At 33.3% G+C, this 26,975-nt stretch overlaps 5 protein-coding genes across 9 annotated transcripts; 2 read left to right on the top strand and 3 right to left on the bottom strand.

Annotated features, from left to right (window-relative positions):
* The first annotated feature begins 4 nt into the window (after positions 1–4).
* Positions 5–2,011, top strand: LOC107261176. 2 transcript variants are annotated; one of them, XM_015718570.3, is made up of 3 exons: positions 5–839; positions 1,199–1,372; positions 1,569–2,011. In XM_015718570.3, the coding sequence occupies exons 1-3, from the start codon at positions 105–107 to the stop codon at positions 1,707–1,709; spliced, it is 1,050 nt and encodes a 349-aa protein (XP_015574056.2). In that variant the 5' UTR covers positions 5–104; the 3' UTR covers positions 1,710–2,011. The 2 variants fall into 2 exon arrangements, with proteins under 2 accessions (XP_015574056.2, XP_015574055.2); XM_015718569.3 differs by having other exon boundaries at positions 1,566–2,011.
* Positions 2,012–2,979: 968 nt separating this feature from the next.
* On the top strand, positions 2,980–6,435 carry LOC8265700 (probable folate-biopterin transporter 8, chloroplastic). The gene is made up of 2 exons (XM_002518161.3): positions 2,980–3,846; positions 4,692–6,435. The coding sequence occupies exons 1-2, from the start codon at positions 3,339–3,341 to the stop codon at positions 5,840–5,842; spliced, it is 1,659 nt and encodes a 552-aa protein (XP_002518207.1). The 5' UTR covers positions 2,980–3,338; the 3' UTR covers positions 5,843–6,435.
* Positions 6,436–6,660: 225 nt separating this feature from the next.
* Positions 6,661–10,387, bottom strand: LOC8265701 (pentatricopeptide repeat-containing protein At3g12770). 2 transcript variants are annotated; one of them, XR_007217383.1, is made up of 2 exons: positions 7,172–10,387; positions 6,661–7,095 (listed from the first exon to the last, which is right to left on the bottom strand). XR_007217383.1 is itself a non-coding variant. In XM_025157162.2 (1 exon), the coding sequence occupies exon 1, from the start codon at positions 9,230–9,232 to the stop codon at positions 7,334–7,336; it is 1,899 nt and encodes a 632-aa protein (XP_025012930.2). In that variant the 5' UTR covers positions 9,233–10,387; the 3' UTR covers positions 6,661–7,333. The 2 variants fall into 2 exon arrangements, 1 of the variants encoding a protein (XP_025012930.2); XM_025157162.2 differs by having other exon boundaries at positions 6,661–10,387.
* A 4,974-nt stretch (positions 10,388–15,361) lies between these two features.
* Positions 15,362–16,928, bottom strand: LOC8267898 (transcription factor MYB62). Its single transcript, XM_002518164.4, has 3 exons — positions 16,664–16,928; positions 16,264–16,393; positions 15,362–16,170 (listed from the first exon to the last, which is right to left on the bottom strand). Exons 1-3 carry the CDS (start codon positions 16,818–16,820, stop codon positions 15,606–15,608), a joined length of 852 nt encoding a protein of 283 aa, XP_002518210.3. The 5' UTR covers positions 16,821–16,928; the 3' UTR covers positions 15,362–15,605.
* Positions 16,929–23,801: 6,873 nt separating this feature from the next.
* On the bottom strand, positions 23,802–26,336 carry LOC8267899 (membrane protein PM19L). Of its 3 annotated transcripts, none has more exons than XR_007217439.1 (4): positions 26,075–26,336; positions 25,812–25,989; positions 25,343–25,704; positions 23,802–24,399 (listed from the first exon to the last, which is right to left on the bottom strand). XR_007217439.1 is itself a non-coding variant. In XM_002518165.4 (3 exons), the coding sequence occupies exons 1-3, from the start codon at positions 26,199–26,201 to the stop codon at positions 25,476–25,478; spliced, it is 534 nt and encodes a 177-aa protein (XP_002518211.2). In that variant the 5' UTR covers positions 26,202–26,336; the 3' UTR covers positions 25,285–25,475. The 3 variants fall into 3 exon arrangements, 1 of the variants encoding a protein (XP_002518211.2); XR_007217438.1 differs by having other exon boundaries at positions 23,802–24,360; XM_002518165.4 differs by lacking the exon at positions 23,802–24,399 and having other exon boundaries at positions 25,285–25,704.
* Between the last annotated feature and the right edge of the window lie 639 nt (positions 26,337–26,975).

The following is a 26,975-nucleotide window of genomic DNA, read 5'->3' as shown; positions in this document are numbered from 1 at the left end:
CTCATTTGGTCATCAATTCCTGCAATTTTCTTTCACCCCCAACAGAGAAAACTAATCAAGAAACAGTTAAGGAAAACATCGATCACTAAACAACTTTCAAGAAAATGAGTGAACACGGTCAAGAATTTGAAATCACTGCCGCTACAACCACCATTAAGAACGACGACATCGTCAATAACAACGAGCCCACCAAAAACCAAGAAAACCACCCCGAAGAATCCATTGATTTCAACCTTCTCCGCCTTGATTCGGCCTCCACCACCACCTACTACCATACTCCATGCAGCGCATGTGGCTGTTCTGGCTCTTCTTCTTCTTCTCGTATTCTTCCGGCCACCACCAAAAACAACATTTCTTTCTCTTCCAACAACAGTAACAACAAACGTCGCTCTCCTGACCCAACTGCTCTTTTCTTGGACCCACCACCACAAGATTATCAATATTCCAAAAAACCAAAGAAACTCTTTCTTGACACCACTATTCCCTCTCTCCGTGATTTCTCCAAGATCACACTTCCTTCCACCTCTTCCTTTCTTGGTTTTGGATCACCCAGCAACTCGGCTTTCTCTCCTCCTGTCTTGCGCCGTTGCCATTCGGATCCTCTTCAGCCACCAGTGGGCCACCAGTTGGAATCTTTATCGAACCAGACTCCACAATCGCCTCCTGAGAGTGTCCAGATGGCAGGGGAAACTACTGCTACAACTCCTGTTTCAAAGGCAACAAGTGCTTCTCTACCTCCAAGGCCGCCTTTGCTCAGGAGGACTGTTTCCGAGCCATCTCCTGATAAGAGCCTCTCTAGGTCATCGAGTTCTAGTGATTATGCTGACCCTAACTATAAGGTTTGTGGGTCACTGGGTTTTAATGATTTCTATTGATTTCTTGATCTTTAGCGGACTCTTTACAATCAAGAAATTGGTTTTCTTATTGATTCTGAAGTAACGGTATTGTTGTTTAAATTTGTTCTTTTTTCTTGCTTTGTAATTCTGTTAAAGATTTGTGCTTTTATGTGTGATTTGACAATTGGGTTAAAAGCTCGTGCTTTGTTTGTTTGAGTTGATGATTGGGTTAAAGGTTTGTGCTTTGGATGTCAAATCCTTGTTTATATATTGTTGATTGTGATAACAGTGATTGGAATTTATTTTTGATGCGAGTATTTCTTTTTTTCTTTTTCTTTTTTGGAATTTGTGGATAATGACAGTTGCTGAAGAGAATGAGGGATTGCATTAAGGAGATGAGTCACTGGTGGGATGAGTATCTGCCTAATCTACATCATGCGACTGGTGAAGAGTATGGAGAAAATAAAGACACTAAAGATACTATTGCAACAAAGTATGAAGAAGATAAAGGCACTGAAGATACTAATGCAACAGTGGTAAATGCTATTATTGTCTTTGTTTAACTCTCTTTTGACTGTCAAGAAAAATGAAAATGCAAGTTTGTATGTAGTGTGTGATTACGCTTGGCCATGGTATTATTGAGTTTTGAAATTCATAAACTTACGGAAAACCAGTTTGTTTTTAACTTGACAATTTGGTGCTGAATGCATATATTCTCCTCTATTTTAGCAGGCTGATTTGGTTACAGAAATTGAAGAAGCTGTTTGTGTGGAGAAGGCTGGAGAGTGCTTGACCATTAACTTTAAATGTCCCTGCAGTAAAGGCTATAAGATTCTCCTCTCTGGAAAAGACTGTTACTACAAGCTCATGTAGACTGTATCAGATACCAGCTTCTGAAACAGTACTTATTTCGATTTAATCTGCAATTCTTTTCCTAAGATTCTGAGTTGAAACCCTTTTTATCATTTACTGAATCTAGTCATTCACTAGGTTTCTTATTTTCTATTTTCATAGCATATCTTTAGATGATACCATATCACGTTGTCAGGAAAGTTAGATGAATAACTATTCATCTTCTTGCAACTGTGTCGTAATATGGGTAGAATATCAGCTCTGTTGATTGTAATCTCTTAGAATTTTTAAAAGGTAATAGTAAATGGATTTTATTTGTTTCATCTTGTACGAGTCTACTTTTTCCATTTCTCATGCCTGAATTGTATGTAAATTTCTTTCAGATTGGTTCGTTATTATAAATAATATACAATCCACCTTTCATGTGTCTTTTCATAGCATGAGATGATTGGTGACACATTGTAATGGGTTTATTAATGAAGACTGATAGACCTGTGTTCAAGTCTGTGTCTGCCAGCAACTAAACTCCTCCTGATCCTCTCTTTCTGCGGCCATTGCCATTGGCTCATCAAGAACCCTCTTTATCTGATCTGGCTTATTGAGAAGTGGCATTTCTGCTGAAATATTAGATAAAAATTTTACCTTTCAACAGTTAATTATTTGACTAACCTTGAATAATTATTTGACAAAAGAAGATGGGGAGGACTTTTGAGTCCATATGGTTAATCTGTATGACAAGTGGCAGTAGACTGTTGACGGGTTTGGTTTTCATCCAGTTAGCCTGAGTTGTTTGAGAAATTCAGATTTATATATAATTTTTTAAGATTTGTAAATTTAAAAAACATCTAATTGTTTTTTAACAGATTTTAAAGCTTAATTATTTTTAAATTCATCTGAAAATTTCCGTTTAAATGTAAATTTCCTTGTGAATATTAATATACTTTTTAATTATGTGGCAAACTTTTTTCTGTTTTTTCACAAAAAGAACCAAATAATAGGCCGAACGAGACTTGAACATTTGCTTGAAAAATTCAAGTCGATAAACAGGTATTAAGTAATACAAAGTTGAGCTCTTATAGCAAAACATTGGAAGACAAATTTCAGTCACAAGGGAACCAATCCTACCTGCCAAAAAAAAAAAAAAATTAAAACCTGGAGACAGGTGAAAGAAAAGAATAACCAAGGCTTTTCTGATTCTGACATGTAATTTTGTCCTGAATAAATAACGGTTCGCATAACATCTGTTGTCATGGTCATTCATTTATATGGTGCTTGATTGGGTAAACTGTGAATTGGTCCCTCATCAAATCTAACCCTTCTGTATTAAGACCCCACTATGAATTGGTCCCTTCAAATCCCCATGACAATGAGCAAACCAACAAAAAAAGGTATCATGGGCTAGAATACTCTCTCTCTCACTCTGTCTCCTGCCATGTACAAAACCCTTGCTTCCTCCATTCTTCTAGATCTCTCTGTCTCTAAAATATTATATTCTTTCTTCTTCTTTCAGCAATTCATAAAGTGGGCTTGCCTTCTTATGCAGAATCTCTTCTCTCTAATCCACCACTCTTGCTTTCTCGCAAGCAAACTTAACAAAAGCCTGTTTCTTTGGGTCAAATATTACGTTGGAAACTTCTTACTTTCGGAACCATGGTGGTTCCTTCATCAACTGCTACTAAAAACCCACTATCCACTATCCTTCCGAAAAACCCAAATCTCCCTTTACATACTTCAAAATTATCTCACTTCCGTTTGAGACCTATTCAATGTTCCTTTCACAATCAAAATCCTAACACTATCAACAAGCTTGCAAAACCAGGAACCCATCTTTATGGAGTAATAACTCAAAGTCCGGTTTTTTCCAAGAAAGATAATAATACATGCAGAGGATACGAAGAGAAGAGAGGTTTTGTTCAGGTGGGTAGCCAACAAATGGCTGTATTAAGCGGTTTTGGCTATTGGGTGCAAGGTTTTAGGTGCTTTCCATGGTTAGCTCTCAACTTTCACATGGCCCACCATCTCAACCTGCACCCATCATTATTGCAGCTTGTGCAACATTCTGGTAACCTTCCCATGGTGGCCAAGCCTCTCTATGGAATCCTCACTGATGCTGTTTATATTGGCGGTGCTCACAGAATACCTTATATTCTCATTGGAGGTAGCTCCCTTCTATCTCCTTTTCCTTCTTTAGATTATCTTGGCCATTTCAAATATATCAAGTTTTGCAGTTTTTCAATTTCTATTTCTTTTGTTTACTTAATCTTGAATTGTTATTTTATAGTTTCAACGCATTTATGAATTAAGCTTATTGTTGCATCCTCTGTTTTAAATTAGTCTCGATAGCTTTCTTGGTTTGGTATTGCCCCTGTATTGATCTTGCTTCTTAAGATTCTGTTCGTCTATTTCCATGTCCAAACCTTGTGATGATAGGAATTGGTATTGGAAAATAAAAGTTAGCTGCACTGATTCCTCAGAATAGTGTGTGTATGTTTTTTTTCTTTGTCGATTCCTTTGTTGATGTTTACTGGTATTATTGATGCTCAAGCTGTAAAGGTTTGCTTAAGTCCTAAAAAGAGAACTTTTATTTGGCTTTTTCAAAAGGTTCACAGTTTATGTAACATGGCAGAACAAAACCAAGGATTTAAAATTGTACATGATCCAAATCTAGAAATAGTGAGAATGTGCAGACTTGGGATTTCTTAAAAGATTTTGTCTACCTATATCTTCATCAATTTCTTAGATCAATATTATGCTATCTTCCCCTTCTTATTCACGTTTCTGATGACTTGATACTCTTTTACTTTTGTGGGTGAAAATTATATTTTAAATAGACTACATAGCATCCATTAGGGAGATAAGGTACTATATATGCAAGTACAATTTTAAGTACATGAAGCTTATTGATCTAAGATCTGAAGTTATAACCAGACAAAGTCCCTTGTTAATTTTCAGAGTCCAGCTGATCAATCAAAGTAGTGAAAACTGATAGAAATCAATTCTCAGTATTGTTGCAGGTCCTATCTTGGGGTCCATTGGCTTTGATCCCAGCTACCCGTGAAACCCTCCCTAGCCTTTTAGCATGCATTCTTCTTGGTAATCTTGGTGCATCAATTGCAGAAGTCGCAAATGACGCCCTTGTTGCGGAGTATGGCCAAAAGCACAAAATGAAAGGCCTTCAATCCTATGCATTTATGGCTTTAGCAGTTGGTGGAATCCTAGGCAACTTACTTGGTGGCTGCTGTTTACTGAAAACACCACCCAAAAGCATGTTTCTCATATTTGCAGGTCTATTATCTATTCAACTTGCAATTTCGTCAACATCTAGGGAGGAGTCTCTTGGTATATCACAATCATCATATCATAATGTTGCAAAGAAATCAATCTGGGATAACTTCAAGAAACAGCTAGGTGATCTTAAAACAGCATTACGCGAAGGCATCATTTCTTGCCCTCTTACTTGGGTTGTAGCCTCCATTGCTATCGTTCCAATTCTCTCAGGTTCTATCTTTTGCTATCAAACACAATGTCTAAATCTTGATCCTTCATTTATTGGAATGTCAAGAGTGATTGGCCAATTGATGCTTCTTTCCATGACTGTACTCTATGATCGTTACTGGAAAGAAGTGCCGATGAGGAAATTGATAGCTGCCGTGCAGTTTATGTATGCCTTTTCTCTTCTTCTTGACTTTATTCTAGTGAGACAGATAAATCTCAGACTTGGAATTCCCAATGAGGTATTTGTTTGTTGTTTTTCGGGTTTAGCAGAAACTCTTGCACAGTTTAAGCTTCTTCCCTTTTCAGTCCTATTGGCAAGTATATGTCCAAAAGGTTGTGAAGGATCTCTCACATCGTTCTTAGCGTCAACATTATGTTTTTCATCAATTTTTAGTGGATTTCTGGGTGTTGGATTAGCTTCCTTGATGGGAATAACAGCTGGTGATTATTCAGGTCTGCCTATAGGAATTTTGATACAGTTCATTGCAGCATTATTACCGTTGGGATGGATTCAGAAAGTACCGTCCCAGCCCATTATTGAGAAGGAAAGAAAGAGAAGTGTGAGTAAAAGAACTCGAAGAAATAGAAGAATTGGAAGAGTTGTGTTAGGCTCAGTTTTTGTTTACAGGAGAGAAAGAGAATCTGAGACACAGAGGTAAAAGAATTACTTGGCATGGTCAAGTCTAGTTGATCTGTTGTGTTCATGCTGCTGGATTGATCACGTTTCCTGAGAATTTGAGGTGCCATGAGTCAGTTTCAGTTATTTAGCCACAGGTCAGACTGAAATCGCACGATGAATGATTCAAGAATCCTACAAAAGGTGATCAATTTATTCAAACAGTACTTCTGCTCTTTAAATGTGCATTTCTCAGGTCTGTGATCCGTTAGGTAAGAAGTTCAAGATATTTTTCTTAGGTTACAGTACCTGCTTTTTTGTGCTCTCTGCGAAATGAATTTTGATTGCTGAGAATTGCATTGTGAGGCAGCTTAAGCAACAGTGATTGAGCAAGAAGTGAGAAGGTATCAAAATGAGCTTTACCATCTCCTCTCTTGTGCTTTGCCTTGAAGTCTCCCGGCAGAGGTTTTTTTTTTTTTTAATTGATTCTCTGGAAATCTTTTCTGTAGTTGTAGTGCACTTCTCTGTAATTGCCTTTCGAGAATTCAGTAGTGTAGAAAGTTACTGTTTTTGTTTATTCAAAGAGCATCATCATTCAGAAGAAAAGCCATTCAAATGGTATTTTGTGCTTGCTAACATCATCGTCTTCTCATTCCTCGATAGAACTCTTAACTGCAGATATTTTGCTTGGTTATTCTGTGGGAAATTTTCTACTTTCTTTTAGTGCTATGCAAGACTAATTACTTGGATATAAAACCATAATACATAAATAAAATGGAAAAGTAGAATTAACAACAGCCCTACCAAGAAATGGATTGTTTAACCAAGATCTATTGGTCTGTATAATAACGTGGGAAGAAGTTTGTATAAGGTTCTATTCTCATCATTTGAATTCCCAAGGACGCAGAATTTTTGCTATATCCATGTGCAGGAAGTCGCTGCAGCAGCAATATACTAATTTGAAAGCACAATTGAGTAACTTTCTCTGCCTTAATGAAGCCTCAAAATCCAAAACCCATTATCCTATATTCAAGACATGAAAAAATTAGTGATGCGAACGGAGGAAAGGAGAAGGAGATTGAAGTGATCCTGGACTAGCTACTGCTGGCTAAATGGTTATATATATATATATATATATATATAGTTGCATGAATATTTATACATATAATAGAAGAGACTAAATGCCACCAATGACCAATAATCTCCTAAATTTGAACGCAAAGGCTTCCCAACAATCTAATGGCATGATTTACATCTTTTCCAGCTGAGATGATTCCATTTGCCTTCCAAATAAATCTACAGAAGGGTAACACAGCCTTTTAGATGTTTATATTTCTTGCATGACAAAAAGTAAATAAATAAACCATGTCACCTGAACAACTGAAGACAGGGGTAGCATACAACTATTCATGCCCTCGAGCATAGATTGCAGTCGAGCTTCATTCATCAAATATACCACTAGTGGCACCATGTGGCTTATGCAAGATGTCCTCAACAATCAGGTATTTGGAAATAGCCCATCGATTATCAGTTTTCAATAGCTGATAGCATTCTGAACAACAGGAGAATGAGTTGTTCCCTTCATCAAAAGTATAAGACCATCCAGCAATTCATAGATAGAGTTGGAACGTGGATGTACTTTATCAGCAGCGTAAAAACAATGAGTTCTATTATTAATGTTTATCCAACTGCACCCAGGTGTTTTCCTTAAACCCCTTTCCTTCATTATGGTTCTCACCTCAGCTACATTATCCCATCTCCTAGAAGAAGCATGTAAATTTGAGAGTGAGACATAATTCGAAGGATTCTCAGGTTCTGACTGAATAAGAAAACCATAAGCTAGATCTTGCATTTCAAGATTCCCATGCATTATGGAAGCGCTAACAAGAGCCCCCCAGACACTTGGTCCAGGTTCTATAGGCATTCTTCCAATAAACTCTAATGCTAGTCCAAGATGACCTGATCGGCCTAACATATCCACAAAACAGGCGCAAATCTCAATAGTCGGCTTAATTCCATATTCACTTATTGCAGAGTTATAGATACGGAGGCCTTCATAAACCAATCCTGACCTGCCACAAGCAGAAATAACCCCTATTACTGTTATCTGATCTGGTTTATTCCCTAGCTGAAGCATCTTATCATATAAGAACACTGCTTCCTCTCCCTTCCCATGCAAGCCATAGCCAGAAATTATTGAACTCCAGGAGATAGCATCTCTGCGAAAAGTGCCATTGTCAAATACTCGTCTTGCATAATTCAAGCTCCCACACTTGGAATACATGTCAATCAAAGCATTTGATAAAGACGCATCAAAATTCAGTCTTTTCCTAATTGCATATCCATGAATTTGCTTCCCACCAGGTAAACCAGCAAGTGAGCTACAAATAGGAAGAACACTCACTAGAGTTACCCTATTGGGTTCTACTCCATCTTTCGCCTGCATTTCATGAAAAAGAGTTAAAGCTTCTTCCAGAGCTCCATTTTGCACATAGCCATTGATCATTGCTGTCCAGACGTAAACATTTCTCCTCTTCATTTGATCAAACAACTGCATACACTTTTCAACTCTGTTAATCCTCGAATACATATCAATCAAACAAGATCCCAGATGAACATCTGAACCCAAACAACCTAAATCCAATTCATTTCTAACTATAAAACCATGAAGTTCCCTCCCATAATCCAGTTTTTCAATATCACCGTCGCACAAAACCAAAAGACTTGAAACTGTAAATGCATTCGGCTTAAAACCATCAATTTGCATATCTTTAACCAAATCTACGATCTGCTGATTCAAATTACGATCCCCTGAATCCGAATATCCTGCTATAACAACATTCCAAGAACCAACACTCCTCTCAGGCATTTCATCAAACAGTTTCAAAGCTTCACTAAATTCACCACATTTACAGTACATAGACATAAGAGAATTGGCAACAACAGTATCTAAAACAAACCCAATTTTTAAACTTAACCCATGAATGATTTTCCCTGCAATCAAATGACCAATCTCGCCACAAACTTTTGATAGTGTTGCAAGTGTATAATCATCAGGCAATACACCAAAAGAACACATTTGACAAAACAAGCTAAAAGATTCAGTATTTTCCTGGTTTTTCACATATCCACTTATCAATGAGTTCCAAAGAGGTACACTTTTTACTTCAAGCGAGTTAAAAACGAGTTTTGACGCAGTTGGAACACCACAAATAGCATAAGCAGATATAAGTTTTGTGGCTATAAAGGGATTTTGAGAGAAATCCATGGAGAATATTTGAGCATGGCATTGTTGGGTAAGAGTAAGGCAGTTGTTGGTAATTGAGAGTTCAAGCAAATTGAGAAGATTTTGAAATGGAGAGAGCAAAGTGACAGAATGGTAATAACGGGAGGTTATAGGAGCAAATGCTTTAATTGCGGAGAGTATGATCATTTAGCGGGTTAATCTTCTCGGAGCATAGAAAGGCAAGGCAAAGGCAATTAATGGTGAAGGCTTGAGCTTGAGCTTGAGCTTTCTTTGCCCCAAGTTGAAACAAATTTTTCTATTTTGCCCGTCAGTTATCTATTTTCAACTTTGCAATTCTACCAACTCGTAGAGCTAGAGGAGAAATTATATCTGACCCTGTACCGAACGACTAAGATGTAGACGTTGTGTTTGATAGCAAAAGATAGAACCGGAGACAACTGGGACTGCGGCAATGGAGGCTAAAAGAGCAAGAAATTATATGCTCACAGAATGCCGCTTTAAGATTCAAAGATGTTCTTGCAGGTTATTTAATAGTTAATATCAAGAAACAGCTAAGAAATCTTAGACCGGCATTACGTGAAGGCATCAGTTTTTGCTTTCTTACTAGTTCTGTCAGGTTCTATCTTTTGCTATCAGACATAATGTCTACATATTGATGCTTCTTTCCATTGACTGTATTCTATGACCCTTACCGGAAAGAAGTGCTGTGAGGAAATTAATTGATAGCTGCTGTCCAGTTTATGTATGCTTTTTCTCTTCTTCTTGACTTTATTCAAGTGAGACTAGACAGATAAATCTTAGACTTGGAATTCCCAATGAGGTATTTGTTTGCTGTTGTTGGGGTTTAGCAGAAACTCTTGCACAATTTAACTACTTCCTTTTTAAGTGCTATTGGCAAGTTTATGTCCAAAAGGGTTGTGAAGGATCTCTCACATCCATCTTTCTTGGCATCAACGGTATACGTATGGTAATATATCATCTTATTTTTTCTGGGTGTTGGATTAGCTTCCTTGGGGGGCGTAACAGCAGGTGATTACTCAAGCTTGCCTACGAGGACTTTGATTCAGTTCATTGAGGCATTACTGCCTTTAGGATGGATTCAGAATGTGCTACTCCAGTCCATTATTGAGTAAGAAAGAAAGAGATGTGTCAATAAAAGATCAAAAAGGACTGGTCAGGTGAATTCGGGACACGGGGGTAAAAGAAGCGGGCAAAGCAGTGGACTTGAACACTTTGGATTGGTCAAGTCTAGTTGATATTTTTGTATTCGTGCTGCTGGGTTAATCATTTACTTGGAACTTGAGGTGCCATCAATCAGGTTCAGTAATTTGAGCCACAATTCAGACTTAAAACTGTATGCACAATGATTTGAGACCTCTAGAGAAGGTAATCAATTTACGCATCTTACAGGACTGCGATCCCTTAAATAAAAAGTTGGTCAGTATGGGATGTTTTCGTTAGGTTTCAAGATCTGCTTCTTATTATGCTTTCTGCGAAATGAATTATTATTGTAAGTGCCAAGATTCCAATGGAACTTATCAATAAGGAAACTAAATTGGTCTTCGGCTTTTGTATTCTATCCAATAGGACAAAGATAAGATGATAAAGTTTCTTATAGCTCAACTAAAATTTGGAGAGATAAAAATGAACTTTGACTATGCAATTGTATTAAAACTCTTAAAAGAGTATTTTACCTTTCGTAAAGATTCTACCCGCCACGCTTGGATTAACTCTAATGCTATATTTAATTAAAATCCATAAAAAAACTTATTTTATTTGAAAAATAAGACATGAGAGAAAAAGCAAAATATATTAATATAAAATTTATTTAAAAATTTCATCTATTTTATTAAAATTTAATTTTAGTTATGATTAATTTCATATAAATTTAATTATATAAAATTTTATATTAATTTTTATTTTATTCAAAACATATAAATCTATAAATTTTATAGATTTTAACCGAGATAAATATATATATACCAAAATTCTTTAAATTCTAAGCTATATTGCTCCAACTTGGAAAAGGAATTAAATGCAAGCCTGAATAAATCCTGTCAGGCCCATCTTTTGATCAGGTTTATATTATCTGTTGTACTTATTTTTGGAGAAATTTAGACTATATGATACCTAAATCTAGAAATAATTGTAAAAATCTCTATTGTTTTGTTTTGTTACATTTTTCCGCTTTAACATTACAATTTTACACTTTCTCACTGTACTACTTGAAATAATTCATGTTTCAGTATAACAATTAGTGGACCAGTAAATTAGTGAAATTTAATTTGAGTGGAGTGATTAATTTCATCATTTAAATAGCCACATGTCATGAATTCCTTCATTTTTTACTTCCTAGTTATGGCAAAGACCAGTGATTTACTCTTGCATAATTATTTTATTTATTTTATATTTAAAATTTCTTTTTATATATTTATATAATTTAATTTCTAATTATATTAATATGAAAATAAATTTTATTTTTAATTTTATAATATATTTATTTACGCCTATATTAGTATTTTATAAGAAAATTATATAATACATTTTTAAAAGATTTTTGTATGTATTATATGCAAATATAAATAAATATGAGAAGTAAATATATTTATCATTTTTTAATTTTTTATGTATTTCATTGTAATTTAAAATAGCTGATGCTTCATTCAAAATCTATTACTTCTATAGAGTGATTTGATAAAACTTTTGCAAAATCTTTTATTAGTTACTTTAGTATGTTGAGACTTGTAAGATTTTTCTTAGTATTTATGTAAGTATTACAGCTTTTTTCATAATATGATAGCTGCACAAATTAAAGTAGAAATAATAATAAAATATAATATTAAAATAAAATAATTTAAAAGAGACATAATAACTCAAATATAAGTAATAAAAAATAAATTAGTATGTTTACATATACATCAATATATTTAACATTTTAGAAGTATTAAATTAATAAAGTACCACTAAAAAAATTTAAATAACATAAAATTTATATTATTACGATAAATAACAAAAATCCAACCATATTTAATGTATATATACCTTCACAAAAACAACTTTAAATAATCTATTTCTTTTTTTTTTATACATATATATAACAAAATTGAAAAAATAATCATAGGTTGTATTGACAAGTTGATCAATTTTTTTATAGAAAAAAAAAGAATTTATTCCAGAAAAAAATATATTGTAGAAACCTGGGGAAAAAAATCAAATTGCTTTTTGTGTTATATAACTAGTTACTTTGAATGATTTTGTTGATATTTGGTTGATATTTAGTTGATATTTGATTGATATTTGGTTTATATTTGGTTGATGTTCAAATCCATGAATATTTGTCTTCAATTTATTTTCTTGAATTTTTATTACTTTTCTTGTGGGTCTTAACCTCTTTCTTTCTTTCTTTCTTTCTTTATTTGATATCTCTCATTGTAGTTCTCTTTATTATATAAAAAATATTTTTATAAGAGTTTTTATGTCAAATTTTATACTTTTTATTTATTTTAAATCTTTATGTAATTAAATGATTTTATTAATGTTTGATTGATATTTAATTATTGTTTAGTTGATGTTTGGTTGAATTTCAAATATATGAAGAGTGTTTTGCATTTCTTTTTTTGAACTGCTATTTACATGTTGAAGACAATCTATAATTTTAAAAATTAGTTTTTTTATTGAAAAAATAGTTTTAAGTTCCTTGAATTATTATTTACATATTGAAGAAGATCTAAAATATTAGAAATTAGTTTTTTTCTTGAAAAATTATTTTTTAGTAGATTTACATTGTTTTGTCCTAGATTATGGTTATTTTTTCTTTGCTTTATTGATGTGAAAAATAATTAAAGATGAAAAAGAAATTGAAGTCACCCCTCGAATAAAAAAGTGATTTGCATAGCTTTTCATGCTATTAGATAAAAAGTAAAACAATGATTGTAAAGAAATTATAAAATAATATAGCTAATTCTATAATTAATTGAAGAAAAAGAACTATCACGAAGAAAAATAACAAAAAAACATAATGATATAATAATATATTTATTATTTCAAAATATTTTATTTTTAAAAAAATATAAATATCTTAAAACAATTTGTGATGAATGTAATATTTATTTAATTTAAATTATGAAGGTAAACGAGTGTAAAATAATTCATAAATTAAAATATAATAAATAATTAAATTTATAAACAAAAAAGAAATAATTAGTTATTTCACGGGCTATTATATTCTTCAAAAAATCTAAGAATACATATCAGAATTATTTCAAATATAATATTTTAATTTAAAAAAATATTTGTTTAAATTTTTTTTCTTTTTCTATCTTGTTGAGCTTAAAGTTGAAACAAATCAAACTTTTTCTCCTTTATACTTAATAACAAGAATATTTCCAATTTTTTTCTAAAAAAAAAAAGAAAAGAAAAGAAAAGAAAAGAAGAAGAATATTTACAATTCTTTTTCATCAAATAGTTCCCAATTACATTTGTTATGCTAATGCAAATGATGAATTGATTCGCATGAAGTACCTTGTTTAAGTCACCTTTTTTCTTTTAGTTATTAAGATTCTTCTATATTACTAACACTTGTGCATTTCTATTAATTATCTTCCCATTTATGGCTGGAGGTATTAAAACACAGTTAAGTTGTGAAATTAAGAGTAATAATAGTAATTAGAGAATAGATAAAAAGAGAGAGAATCACCACCGTCCAAATTGAAATTAATAAATGATGAAACAAGTGAGAAAAGACAGAATCTAGTTCCAATCTGAATGATGGAAAATAAAATGGGTAAAATAAGACAGCATTAGCTTATGTCATTCCAGCTTTAGGCAAAAGAACATTACTTCCACAAAAGAAAACTAAAAGGCCAGCACGGATTGTACTAACTCGAAAGTACTCCATAATCTCCCTATTCTTTTTGTATTTTTCTCTTCTGCTTTTTGATTTATGTACTTGTTTATGTTGTCCTTTCATACCCACAACTTTGTCTGTCTGATTCTTTTGGGTTTCTATCATTGAGCTTACATTTTGTTAATCAGCAAATTAAAAAAAAAAAAGGGGGGGGGGCCATTAAAACAGAAGAATTAATTATTACTAGCACTATAGTACTTTGCCTTTCTTTTCTTTATGCAGGAAAGTAGTTTGCCAATTTAATCCTTAAACTTGTGGTGTGTGTGTGTGTGTCTCTGAAATATACTCTTGCAAAACTTCAAAAAATATAAAAATGAATCTCTTGATTAGTTTAATGAACTTGGGTTGGATTCTATATACTTGTTAGATGTGTTTAATTATTCGTTACGAATTAAGCAAAAAATCTATGTCGCTATATGTATGTGGTAACATCAACAAATGGAGATACTAGGTTGTATTCATTCTATCTCACACTTTAAAATATTAACTTAGTGGATATGTGATCTCATATTTTAGTTAGCAAATCATACCATATACAATTAATATAATCTTCACCGTTCGTTTCACATATAATATTGATAATAATCTTCACCGTCTTTTAATCGGTATAAATCTTGTTTTTTTTTTAATATTAATTTTTATATTTCAGGTTAAAACTATAAATGGGATGTGTTGAGGATATCTTTAGATTGTAAGTGCAAAATCTTTTTAATATTAGTTGATTATGAAATTTGAATTTTGATGCTAGCTTTTAGAATAGTTAGAAATTATTTATTTAGAAATTCTATTTTTTTTTCTCGAGTGTGAATAAGGCTCGAAAATTGAAAAAAATAAAATAAATATTTGTTTATTTAAAACAACAACTCATGAAGAATAAAATTTGATAATATTTTAAAAAAATTTGATAAAAGTATTTTAAACAAGTGAAAATGGTTACTCTCGACATATTAAATAATGGTATATAGCTCAGATAAAAAAAAAATAAAAAAAATATATATTTTATACTTGTCTACAGGACATAGTGCACCTAAAGTAGCTAAACAATACCCACACTATTCATTCGAAATGAATAGCATAAGTTTGTAATCCAATCTCTGCTGAAAAGATATCAGCAACTACTTAGAGAAAATAATAGGCAAGGATAAGAAAGAATTCAATGAAGATTATCATAGGAATCACATTGGTAGCTAGTTTTATGCTTCACTTGACCATCATATTTTGCTAGCTATATGAAGGTTCATTAGAGTTTTCAGACATAGCAACCTAAGCAGGAACAAGAACATCAAGTCGGCGAATTGGGTTATGCATGCAATTCGATTCATAAATTATACAATATTAACGTATGTAGTTTTCAATCTAACATGCTGTGTAAAACTTTTAATATGAAAAATAGTTTTATAAACAAATCATTGGGTTCTAAGCCAAAACTTGGAAAATTTTATTGATAAAGAGGGTACACATTCAGGATTTTTTTGGTCACATACAGGAACCCATATTGTACACACCTTGAGCATCAATCCAAAGCTCCAGATTAAGAGCCTTCTCATTTGATGACTTCTAGAGTAGAGATCGTGACAGTGCAAACATTTTCTTTCAACCCCTTTTGGGTTAATTATATTACACGCCATCAAAATTTTAACTGGTACTGAAGAATTAACAGAAGGGTGCTACTAAATTGTGCATGGTGGCTTTGCTTGATGCACATGCTGCAGCCACACCGAAGTTCCCATGGACTTCATCCAAATTCCATAACCCATCCCATGTGATATCCTCATTACAGACCTGATCGGGAACTGAAACATAAGCATTGGCATTGAACATAGTGTATAAAAAGCCATGCTCTTGATCAGTTGTGTTAGGGTAGACACAAGCCGCTTCTTGCCTTACTTGGGGCACATATGGTACTTTAGTTTCACTTTCATCAAGTAAGGACATGATCTTTTTCATGTCTAATTGATTAAGTTGCAGCAGCTGCTGTTGTTGAATATGTTGCTGCTGCTGCTGCTGTTGTTGAAGCTGCTGTTGCTGTTGTTGCTGCTGCTGCTGCTGTTGCTGTTGCTGCTGCTGCTGCTGAAATTGTTGCCTTTTCAAGAAACGAGTTCTTGCCTTGTCCGAGTTTTCAGGAGAGATTTTGGTCTTTTTCTTGAAATGGGTTCTCCAGTAGTTCTTTATCTCGTTGTCTGTTCTTCCAGGCAAGCTTCTTGCAATTGTGGACCACCTGAATTAAAAAATAAATTCCAGTTTAACACTCAAGCTTTTGTTTAAATATTCATCAGAAAATTCGTAAAATAGAGAGTTTTCAAGTCATTACCTATTTCCCCACCTAGCATGCAGCTCAAGAATAATGCTCTCCTCATGTGGAGTTATCTGTCCTCTCTTGAGGTCTGGCCTCAAGTAATTTACCCATCTCAGTCTGCAGCTTTTCCCATTCCTTTTCAATCCTGTCAACACAATAACAGATAAGGATATATGAGAAAACAAGAAGAAAAGATTCTCTAGCTAGAGCGAACTACTATGTAGAAAGCATTGAGATAGCAAGAAAAGAAGCTACAAATGGAAAAGTACTCATAAACCAAATCAAGAAAACCCTACATGCATTCCCAATCAAAATAAACAGCGGTAAAGGTATTCAGGATTGCAAGATTGCAAGTTTACAGGACCAGAGCTAAATAGTTGAAGAGTAACGCACAAAGATGAAGAAATGACATTACCTGCAAGCCTAGCAACAGAATTCCATCTTCCTTCACCATGCAATCTAACATATTCAATAAGCAATCTGTCTTCTTCAGCAGTCCAAGGACCCTTTCTCCAACCTTCATCAATAAGGCCACCCCAAGCCAAGTGCCCTGCCATCACTCCCCAAGGCATGTATGTTAAAAGGGAGAGCAAACTGCTAATGTTTTTTAAGGTGCAAGTAAAGTTTCTTTTGTCTTCCAAATTCTATGACAATGGGGTCAGTGTTTATGGCATATTTATAATCTGCACTAAGCCCCTTTAAATTAGTACTACATTCCATCATTTAAATTAGTGTCACTATCAGATCATCCCTATCCTTTCTCCTTATGAAGTACTTTATGATCTCTCAAGATACCATCCTCATTTCCCATATTGGCCTATATACCCTTCACATTTTATTGTCTTGAATGCCAATCAAGCGGCCGTGATTGCTTGATCAAGTCTTCTAGAAATAAGGGAAAGGCTAATACGAAGAGCTTTTACGGTACCTCAAAGTGACACACAAAGGGCATTGTGGGAAATTCAAAAGACTGTCAATGCATTGGGTGACATGTCCTAGCAAGGATCAAATCTTATATAGATTACGTTTAATTTGATGCTAAAGAGAGACAAAAGAGAAAGAGCAATATCATGGTTTTGCGCCACGTATGGACTTAGGGCTTATGTATCTAGACATTAATAAGTAATAGCTCTAGAGCATAATCCAAGATTTAGTACATAAAATAATTAATTTAGCAAATATAAAAAGAAAAAAAAGGAGGTGGGTGGTGGGATTTATTTAAAATGAAAACTATTGGTGTACCAATAGGATTTTACCAGGTATGCTTTCTTCTTAAGGAGATTAGTTTCCATTAAAGCTTGCTTAATTGAATATAATTTGTTGGATACCATTTTGGGTACTGGGGGTTATTAAAATATAGAGACTATATGTGATGGGTTTTGAACGTCATCTTTAAGGACAGGTGGTCCAATTTTTCTAGTTTCGAGTTCGTAAAGAAAGTTTTATACGAACCCATTGGGGTATGTGTTTTCCATGTTCCAACAGTGTTTGGATACTCAGCAACCAATTTGAATTTCAGCAATTGATTTTGTTTTCTTTTTTCTCTTTGATCCCAGGTGATGTGGCATGAGAGCATGCAGGTTTTCAAGTATTATATTAAATTTATGTCATTGGTTTAATTAAAAATTACTTTAATCAATCAGAGAGTATTTTTGCATTTAATATTTTTCTTGTCTCACAGTCCATCTTAATGAATATTTAATACATTTATAGTTGGTAAATATGACGGACTAATTATTTTTTAGTGTATAGTTGACGATGCATAGAGCCTATCATAAATTAAGAAAAATGATATTTATGTTCAAATTAAATGATTTGTGAATAAACAATTACCTTTCTGATACTACTATAAGTCTCAAACCTCAATGAAAGAAATAGTAAAACTGTTGATTTGAGTTCCAAGCCTGTTCAAGCCACTAACCTTCTTTTTGTTAACAAAAAAAATCAACAAAGATAGTACAATAAGTCAGTATGTCCATATCTCTTCTGTCGTCTTAATGTGCATGTGAGATGTCAGTATTAGATAGGACTTATCCTTTTGTAAGTGGAGAACCAAGGTCTTGTGCCAGTTGTTGATTTTGACCATCAAAAATCATTTGGAGATCAATTCATGCCAAGAATTCAGAAAGCCCAACTTCTGGTCTAGCTTGTGAGCCAAATGAAGAGTATGATCTAATTTTCTGCTTTTCTACATGTGATATGTAAGTGTATTATTAAGACATGTCGTCTTAATGTGCCATCCGAACCAGGAAGTGTTGTCCAATTAGAAAAAACTCAAACTCTTTTATCCCGTATTTGACTGCCAAGATCTTTTGATTGGAGTTAAGGATTTTTTGAAATGAAGAATTATCCATCCGAATCAGAAAGTGTTGTCCAATCAGAAAAAACTCAAACTAAGATAATTTTAATTAGATTATAAATCTAAAAATCAAGTTCAAGATTTTTAATTATTTAATTTTATCTACAGTAAATTATAATTAACAAACTTTGGATAGTTGGATTTATAAAAACAAATGCAGTCAGTCCCAACCATCGTCCACTTGTAACTTCCAACTTCAAAACTGAAATGAGATTGAAAGAATAAAACAACATTAAAACTAGCAAACTCACCAGATTCTGCCACTTGTCCTTATCGCCTTGCCAATGTGTCACCAGGTTACCAAATACCTCAGTTGCATCAAAAGCCTCTCCACACCTCAGTCATCCTACCCTTACAATTAATTAGTTTATTAAACCCCAATTAGTAACTAATAGAACTCCGTGTTTTGTACGGATGATTCAGCTAAAACAGAAAAAGAAGAAGAAGAAGAAAGGTTTGTCCCTTCATTATATTAACTTTGTGCTAACAGCTAAGCTTAATTAAACAACTTGGTTAACAGCTAAGCATTTGTGCATTTTGAGCTTTTTAAGTAAATTATAATTAAAAATTATAAATGTCTTTTGGATCTCATGTGCTTCCTTGTTTTCTTTTTTTTTAAAATGTTTTGATTTTATTAATTCTTTTTTGGGTGTCTTTCTTTTCAAAGTAGATTAGGATAAAGTGTTATGGATGCTGTGGGGTTATAATGGACAATTTATTAATTAACTAATTCACTTTTGTTTTCTTTTTTACTTCATTGGAAGTGACTTCATGTTTTGTAGCATGCTCGTGACTTTCTAGAAAGCTTAATTATTAACTTTTTATTAAGAAAACAAAAAATCTTCATAATTGATTAACTTGCCAAATTAGATTTTCCTTTCAGTAATGTTTATTCTAATAAAAAGTGGACATTTAAATCAATTTTGTAATTCAGATTGTTGGATTTTTTTTTTAAATTGAATATTAAATTTTTATATTATAGAGAATAAATATTTGGGATTTAATTAAATTATTTAAAACGTACTTTCCAAGATTGTAGATGGTAACCCATTTGAACACGGCCTTAAAACCTTTTTTAATTAGTCAAATAAAGGTTAAATTAGTGTTGATATTTTATCTGAGTCAGAATCTCACTAGCAAGCTGGGCCTATATGGGCTATGGTTTATTAACTAAAGCTTTAGCATCTTTATTCCTCTTGATTTTTATTTATTTATTTATTTGAACCTGCTATTATTCCTCTAGATGAAATTAGAAGTAAATGCCAAAATTAGAATGATCTCAAGATCTTAGTTACACTAACTATATCTCCAATTCTCCATCTTAAAGATTAGCTTGAATATCAAATTCTTATTTATCCCATCTTTACAGCAATGATACTGATTGATCTCAGCAAGTTGCCTGGTTCTTTCTATCCATAATGGGTCATTTCTCTTATTTAATTGGATGCAATTGTGAATCAGCCACTAAAATATACGTGGGTCTTCTCTGTCTAATGATCCTCCAATTTTAAATAACTCTTTCATTACATATTTCCTTTTATACATAAATTAATGAGATGGGCATGTGTCATTTGTAATGTTATTTTATATTATGGAGAAGAGGGGTTCACATATTTAAATTGCAGATAAATTTTAAAATCTTATGGAATATAATCTTTTTAGACTGTAAGTTGAAAATTCCATTCATTTAATTCATTAAACTATCTTCTTACAGCTTAAAAACTGAACAAACAAATTAAAGTGATGTATTGGAGTTTTTATTAACTTAAAACACCCATAATTCTAAACCCACTAATTCTGAATCAATCTAAATAGGCAGTGGCAGATATTAATGAGGTAGGTAAGCTAAGAGTTTGGATAGCATAACACAAAACATTTTGACCTAAAATTTGTTGACTTATAATTCTTCTGTATGGAGTTGACTGTACCTATCAAGGAAGGTAAAAAGGAATTGCATAAAAATAAAGATGAAAAATGAAAAAGAAGCCTTAATTGTGATGTGATGAACTCCAGAAACAATGCCAAAATGGGTCAAGTTAATCCTCAAGAAATTTGACCAACCTGTAAAAGAACCCATATAAAAGAAAATGTCCAATAGTACTTGTTGAAATGATTTGGATTGCAGTGGCGGGGCCCTGGCTAAATATTTTTGTGTCTCAAATCATATGATATGTGTTTTAGATTAGTAATTATTTAAGGAAGAATCATTTGTTTTGCTGAAATTGGTGATGTGGTCCTGGAAAATATCAAGCTCCTATTTCTAGCATGCATGTATGTCCACTCTATTTGCGGTTCAAGTTTGATAAAAATCAATAACACTACTCCAATGATCAAATTATTCTTTTAATAGAAAATAGAAAAATTAGTCTATATGGTTAAATTTAATTATTTTATTTTATATTTTGTACTCGGTATTAAATAAGTTAGTCATATATTCTCAATAAGGTAAAAAAAAATTTTTATTTTATTTTTTTATTTCGATTAAACACTGTTCCTCAATTTAAGTTTGAAATAATATATGTTCTGTCGTGGATATAACTAATATGATTATTGAATTTGAATTATGATGATTGTATTATCATAAATGATTATGCTTTAACAGCAAGAAAAAAGTAATCACCGTTATTTACCTGAGCTAATCTCAATAACTCAAACTTTGCCTATACAAATACACATTTCTTCCTTCACATCAAGCAATTTCCGTGAATCTAATCTCTTGGGCTGGTGAGCACTACCGACTAATCTCCCTAACTGTTTCCTTTTACTGGGACAATGTTTGCTGACACTAATTAAAAGTGCTAAAAAGCCTAAAACTTTCTTTGAATATATAATAATTAAATGTTATTTTTGTTTTGTTCATCCCTAACCCTTTACTAATCAGTAATCACTAAATTAATTCGTGAGTTGGGTTCGATTAAACGGGTCCTTTACCCTTTGTTTTGACCCTAAGACTCGACGCCCCTCCCTGTATATCGCCTTTCTGAGCTTACTTTTTGACCATTGAGTACAAAAAATGGTGCTCTAGTTTTGGTCAACGGGTCAACTCTTCGGTTGTATCCCTCTTCTCTTGTTACAGGCTTGGAACACAATTTGGGTAGGCAGACATTATTGTCTTGCAAACTACAATTTCCACTTCTGATTATTTGTTTTCTCTATCAGGTACACAAAATAAAGAAGTATACAAACATAAAGGTAAATAAAGAACTACAAGAAAAGAAGAAGAGGAAAACAAATAAAATCTCGATCTCCGAAAGCGTTTTCCTTCCCCGCTGCATCTCCCCTCCTTCATCGAGCCTTCCTTTATTTAATGGTTGGGGGAAGCATTCCCTTATCTGAACTTGGCGGGCATTCTTTCCGGCCTTATTCAAATAAATATGGGGGGGTTTAAACATAGGCTCAAACATGATTTGAAGTTCCTAGCTACGCCAGCCTTCAATACAAAATCTAGAAAGCTGCAAGAATGAAAAAAAGAGGGCGCTTTCTTGTGTTACACTTATATATATATAATCAATCGATTAATTTATCACTAACGCTACTATTTTTTTATTTGATCATTCGAAATCACGGTGTGTTTCTTTCGTTCATAATGATATACTAAAGTTCAATTCAGTATAATCTAAATTTAGTTTGAAAAAAGTTAAAAAATATTTGATTAATATTTAGGTGTATATAACCTAATTACGGAAAGAAGTAAACTTGCTAATTAGATTAGCTCTGGCCGATGAATATACTTGGAAGAAATAATCACTTGTACCACTAAAATGTATAATTGAGAATAGATCATGATATTCACATCAACTAGTAAAATCATTTCACTTTATCAGGATAAAAGAATTACCTAATGCTATATAACTCAATTACCAAAGACAAAATCAGGAAAAATAAAAGTGCTTATTAGTTCATATTGTGTGACAAAATAAAAGTGATGGCAATGCGCATTGGCTGGACATGGCATGCCACTGCCCTCTCCCACCTCCAGGAAGTCTGTGATAGAGATTTCACTTTCAAAACTTTTAGCTGCGGGTAAACTATGCTTTCACTCGCTTTCATGCTGCCAATTAGTGGAGAAATCCAACTTATTCTGACAATCGATTTCGGTTTAGACTTAGTTTCCACTCCTCCCCATCAATCCACTAGTGAGAAAAAGTGCTAAACTGATTAGCCAAACGAGTAATTAGGCGTACTCCTGTTTTAAATGTATATCCTATAACATATAGATGAATGCCACATAGTTTAAATGTTTACAGAAAAAGCATTGAATGATTAACATGTAATATAGTAATTTAATACCATTTAGTATATACCATATTTGATTGATGTATAACTAAGAAAATAATACACTAGAGTGGATAATTACTTTGGATAACACTAGAAATGATGGGTGTTTTAATGCAGCACTTAATTTAAAATGTTCAAGCTCTCTTGACTTGTATTAAATCAAAGTGAGTGGAATCATCACTGTTTAGTAGCATCAGTACCTAAATAGGATTAGGGTAAATGACTGATGAAAAGAAAGATTACTGAGGACATGTCTGTCAAAGAAGAAACTGATTCATTAGAAAGATTATTGATTTATTAATATAGCATTTCTCTCTTTTTTCAATGCTAAACATCCCAATATGTGATAAATAAAATTATATGTATCAAAACTTCTAAAAAGAATAAATAATAAAAAAATATTTATATTTGAAATCACCGTGTATATATATATATATATATATATATATATATATATATATATATATAATATAAAATAGACGTCCGTTATAAAATAATATTTATTTTAATTTTTTTTTTATACGAGTTATCTCATATTTTGAAAGAATTTCAAAATTTATCTAATAAGTAATTAGTGATGAAATCCACAAGTCTCTATGATTCAAACCCTAATCCATTCCTCGTACTAATGGGTTTAATGGGCTGAGGATGAATCTTTTAGGTTCAACATTCTGAGGAGATCTTATCACAAATTAAAACATGCACAGTTCACGATGATTCAAAGCATTCTGCGGTCCCCCAGCCTAAATAAGGAGATGAAGAGGCAAATAAGAGACAGGAAAAATGGAAGGAGAGATTGGCAGCCAGACACTAAATCAAAGCAGAAAAAGATTGCAGAATATAGTTGCTAAGCTTCACAAGGGAAAGATGAAAAGATTTGCAAGAAGAGAGAGGAAAAGCCCTTGCGGCCAGGACATTAATGAACCTTCAAATGAAGGTGCAACTGTTATTAAATTTGTATCTGTAATTTCTTATACATGCAAACGGAATTGAGTCAATCCTGATATTGATAGCAGAAAAGAAAGTTCATGCTTTACTAATTAACCCTCTTCTTCGATTTGCTTCTCTTCTCATTTTGTGATCCATAATAGTGTTTTCTGAGGCTGGGTAGCTTAAGACACTGCGAGAGGTGGGGAACACCCCGTGATATCTAACAGATGTAAGAACTCATCCCCAACAGGAGGAGAGTCCAGCCTGTTATAGGCCAAAGGTAAGAAATTGCAAGCGAAATTAGCTTCCCAGTAGACATGCCTGAACCGAACTTGCCAACTTCACTGAAGAAGAGAACGAATACTGAAAACCAGAGAAAAGTATTCATTCAAATTAGCTGTCAACTTCAGCTTCAACCAACGTATACCCTGATCTAACCAAGAGACAACCCCCGAAGTTGATCAAGTTTCCACAACTTCGTATTGCATTCTTTTGTAGTACTTGCGTTCCTTGTTCCCATATTAGTATTCTCCTCTAGAAGTCATCTGTGAATCATTTGAATGATACTTCCATCAATGATAGCGCTGACCAAAAAATACATTAATAAATAAACCAAAAAAGAACTTGAGCCAATTGGATTTAGCTCCATGAAATCTGAAGTAATTGAGCTACAGTCACTCCAAGCTCAATCGATGTTGCTGAATTGGAGCTAGAAATAATCGCTCCATTATGAAGATAATTAATCCAAAGAAGAAAAAAAGGAGCTGCTCAGGCTAAAACATCTTTCTGGCAGACAGCTGAGCATCGTGATGGATTAGAAAGCACTCAGTAGCCAAAAAAATAAATCACTACATAAGTTCTATTTGAGATGATTATTGTTTATTCGGGTTTTTGAAGAGGAACTGAAACTGAAGTCATCATTCCAGACCATGAATTCCAGAATTCAGAGGCAATTAAGCATTACAGCGGACAAGACAGTACTCGGTCACCAAAAAAAATTAACACCAAATTTTATTGTTTGTTTTTGAAATATTCAATAGCGAAAGCAGTTTTATTTTGTAGTCTGTTTTGGGAAATTATCAATACGGATTTAAAACAAAGGGAACTCCAACTTGAACTTTCATTCAAAATCTGAGAGATGTATATTCAGACACGAACTCTGAATTACTCGAGAGTTTTTCTTTGTCGTAATCGAAACATTCACTTACACTATGACATTACATCTCTTGAATGTTTCTAAAGCTGATATCAGCTTTACCTAGTCGCTTGTACTTTTATTTCACCCAAGAGGCCGTCTTTAGACTATCAGTACCTAAATTGAAAACTTCAGAGACAGACGTCAACAATTTTACCCCACATTTATGGCTTGCTGATCAGTCTGACAGACCGACGAAGACGACACCATTAACATATTAAAGGAAAGAGGTGCTATATATCATGAAATAACATTCACTCACAGGCAAAGAAAAAACAATAAACACAGGCAACACAGCCATAATTTATATTATATCGAACACAACATTATACCTACATACACCCACAAAGTGGACTAAATTAAACTTGATAAAGATCCATGTCCAAAATGACCTAAAAAACACTCCTTTCAGCCACAGGGATGAAATGTTTGGGGTTGATTCTACATTAGGACAGATGAGATAGCTCAGACTCTAGTCCCAGTCACTGGAACACCACCCTTCGGCATTGGTTCCCCACCAGCTCCTACGCCATAGTCGGTATCCCTGTAGCCAGGGCCATACCTGCTGCTAAACACTCCAGCATGCAGCAACAGGACATACAAGAGTTGAGTAAATGCCAAGATTATCATGAATGCCTCTACCATTCTCAGTCTCCAACCTCTGTGTCCTATGTTGATTTCTTTGCATGCCAGCCTGCCAAAAAAATAAGTACCAATGATGAATCAAGATATTTATACTTTCAGTTGGTGCATTTTTTTTTTTACACGAACAGATAGTAGCTATGGACATGTATCGTATACCCAAAAGCCAAAGCAGTGATGGCCCAAGCCATCAACGAAGATGAGCCAGCAGCAGCTAAACTGTCGTTCCTCCATGCTCTAATGTGGTTACCTCCTGCAAACTTCGATGCTATTCCAACAACAGAAGCTAATATAGCAAAGGTGAGAAAGAAAGGCGTTGCTCCATTCGGTCCAAAACCTGCAAAATTTGTTTCTAGTTAATACCACAAACAAGAAAGCAGAAAGAAGTATTCTTGAGAAAGCAAGAAAGAGGTTAAACTTACTTGGGTGATTAGTTTGGCCGTTGATATACCTATTAAGACACCAACTCGCAAAACCTAAAGCAATAGCATACATGATCAAGTTGAGAAACAGGAGTGGACCAGCTATGTTTCTGCCTACAGTTGCCATCTCTGATCTTCTACCTTTCCTTTTAAGCTTTTAGAATAGATGCTCGTCCCCTAATTCAAATTACCAAAACCAGCAAAATATCGTTCCCTCTTTGTGCTGCCTGCAATTGTTTTGGCAGGGATGATACGATACTGAAGCTAATATAGAGAAGCTTGGTGCACAGTTAGAAGCATACGTGTAAACCAATGAGCGCATCTATGCCTGCTTTGGATTACAGGTGTTATAACACTTGTCGACTTCCTAATCTTCTGCTTTTCATGAAGCCTTCTGTCTTGGAATCTCGAAGCCAAAACGGTGCATATCCATTTCTACTGTCTCGTCCTATAGATAAAAATCTACCCTTATTTTATGGCTTCTTGTTTTTAGATTTGTCTCCGCCAGTACATAAGGTCACCAAACTCCAAACATATGACATTAATCAACGGTTCACATTTATTTATTTAATCTATTTATAAATAATAAAAATATTATTCTAAAAATTCTGACACAATTATATATTTAAGATTTAATTAAATTAAATAAAATAATTCTACTATCTCGTTTCTATATTCTTAAATACAGTTTTATTTTTTATTCTATCTATTCGAATTTAGTATAATACCAAAACTATATAATAATAGTGAATTATTTTCTTTATAAAATCAATAATTTTATCCAGTGCAAAGAATGTTGATATTAAAAACAATTTTATATTAATATATAGTAGTAATCGCGTCATAGAAATTGTATTATTTGTAAGGAAATTGACATATATATATATATATATATATATAT

The sequence above is a fragment of the Ricinus communis genome, chromosome 9 (genome assembly GCF_019578655.1).
Source record: "Ricinus communis isolate WT05 ecotype wild-type chromosome 9, ASM1957865v1, whole genome shotgun sequence".
In the NCBI taxonomy this organism is placed as follows: domain Eukaryota; kingdom Viridiplantae; phylum Streptophyta; class Magnoliopsida; order Malpighiales; family Euphorbiaceae; genus Ricinus; species Ricinus communis.
Note: the sequence above shows the minus strand (reverse complement) of the source record. Positions and strands in the feature narration are given on the sequence as shown.

Coding starts and splice junctions, on each gene's coding strand:
- LOC8265701 (XM_025157162.2), bottom strand. CDS start 9,232: ATGATCATACTCTCCGCAATTAAAGCATTTGCTCCTATAACCTCCCGT.
- LOC107261176 (XM_015718569.3), top strand. CDS start 105: ATGAGTGAACACGGTCAAGAATTTGAAATCACTGCCGCTACAACCACC. Junction 840..1,198: donor ATGCTGACCCTAACTATAAG/GTTTGTGGGTCA, acceptor GGATAATGACAG/TTGCTGAAGAGAATGAGGGA. Junction 1,373..1,565: donor AAGATACTAATGCAACAGTG/GTAAATGCTATT, acceptor CCTCTATTTTAG/CAGGCTGATTTGGTTACAGA.
- LOC8265700 (XM_002518161.3), top strand. CDS start 3,339: ATGGTGGTTCCTTCATCAACTGCTACTAAAAACCCACTATCCACTATC. Junction 3,847..4,691: donor ACCTTATATTCTCATTGGAG/GTAGCTCCCTTC, acceptor ATCAATTCTCAG/TATTGTTGCAGGTCCTATCT.
- LOC8267899 (XM_002518165.4), bottom strand. CDS start 26,201: ATGGCAACTGTAGGCAGAAACATAGCTGGTCCACTCCTGTTTCTCAAC. Junction 25,990..26,074: donor CGGCCAAACTAATCACCCAA/GTAAGTTTAACC, acceptor CAAATTTTGCAG/GTTTTGGACCGAATGGAGCA. Junction 25,705..25,811: donor ATCACTGCTTTGGCTTTTGG/GTATACGATACA, acceptor TTTTTTTGGCAG/GCTGGCATGCAAAGAAATCA.
- LOC8267898 (XM_002518164.4), bottom strand. CDS start 16,820: ATGCCTTGGGGAGTGATGGCAGGGCACTTGGCTTGGGGTGGCCTTATT. Junction 16,394..16,663: donor TTCTGTTGCTAGGCTTGCAG/GTAATGTCATTT, acceptor TTGTGTTGACAG/GATTGAAAAGGAATGGGAAA. Junction 16,171..16,263: donor CATGCTAGGTGGGGAAATAG/GTAATGACTTGA, acceptor TTTTTAATTCAG/GTGGTCCACAATTGCAAGAA.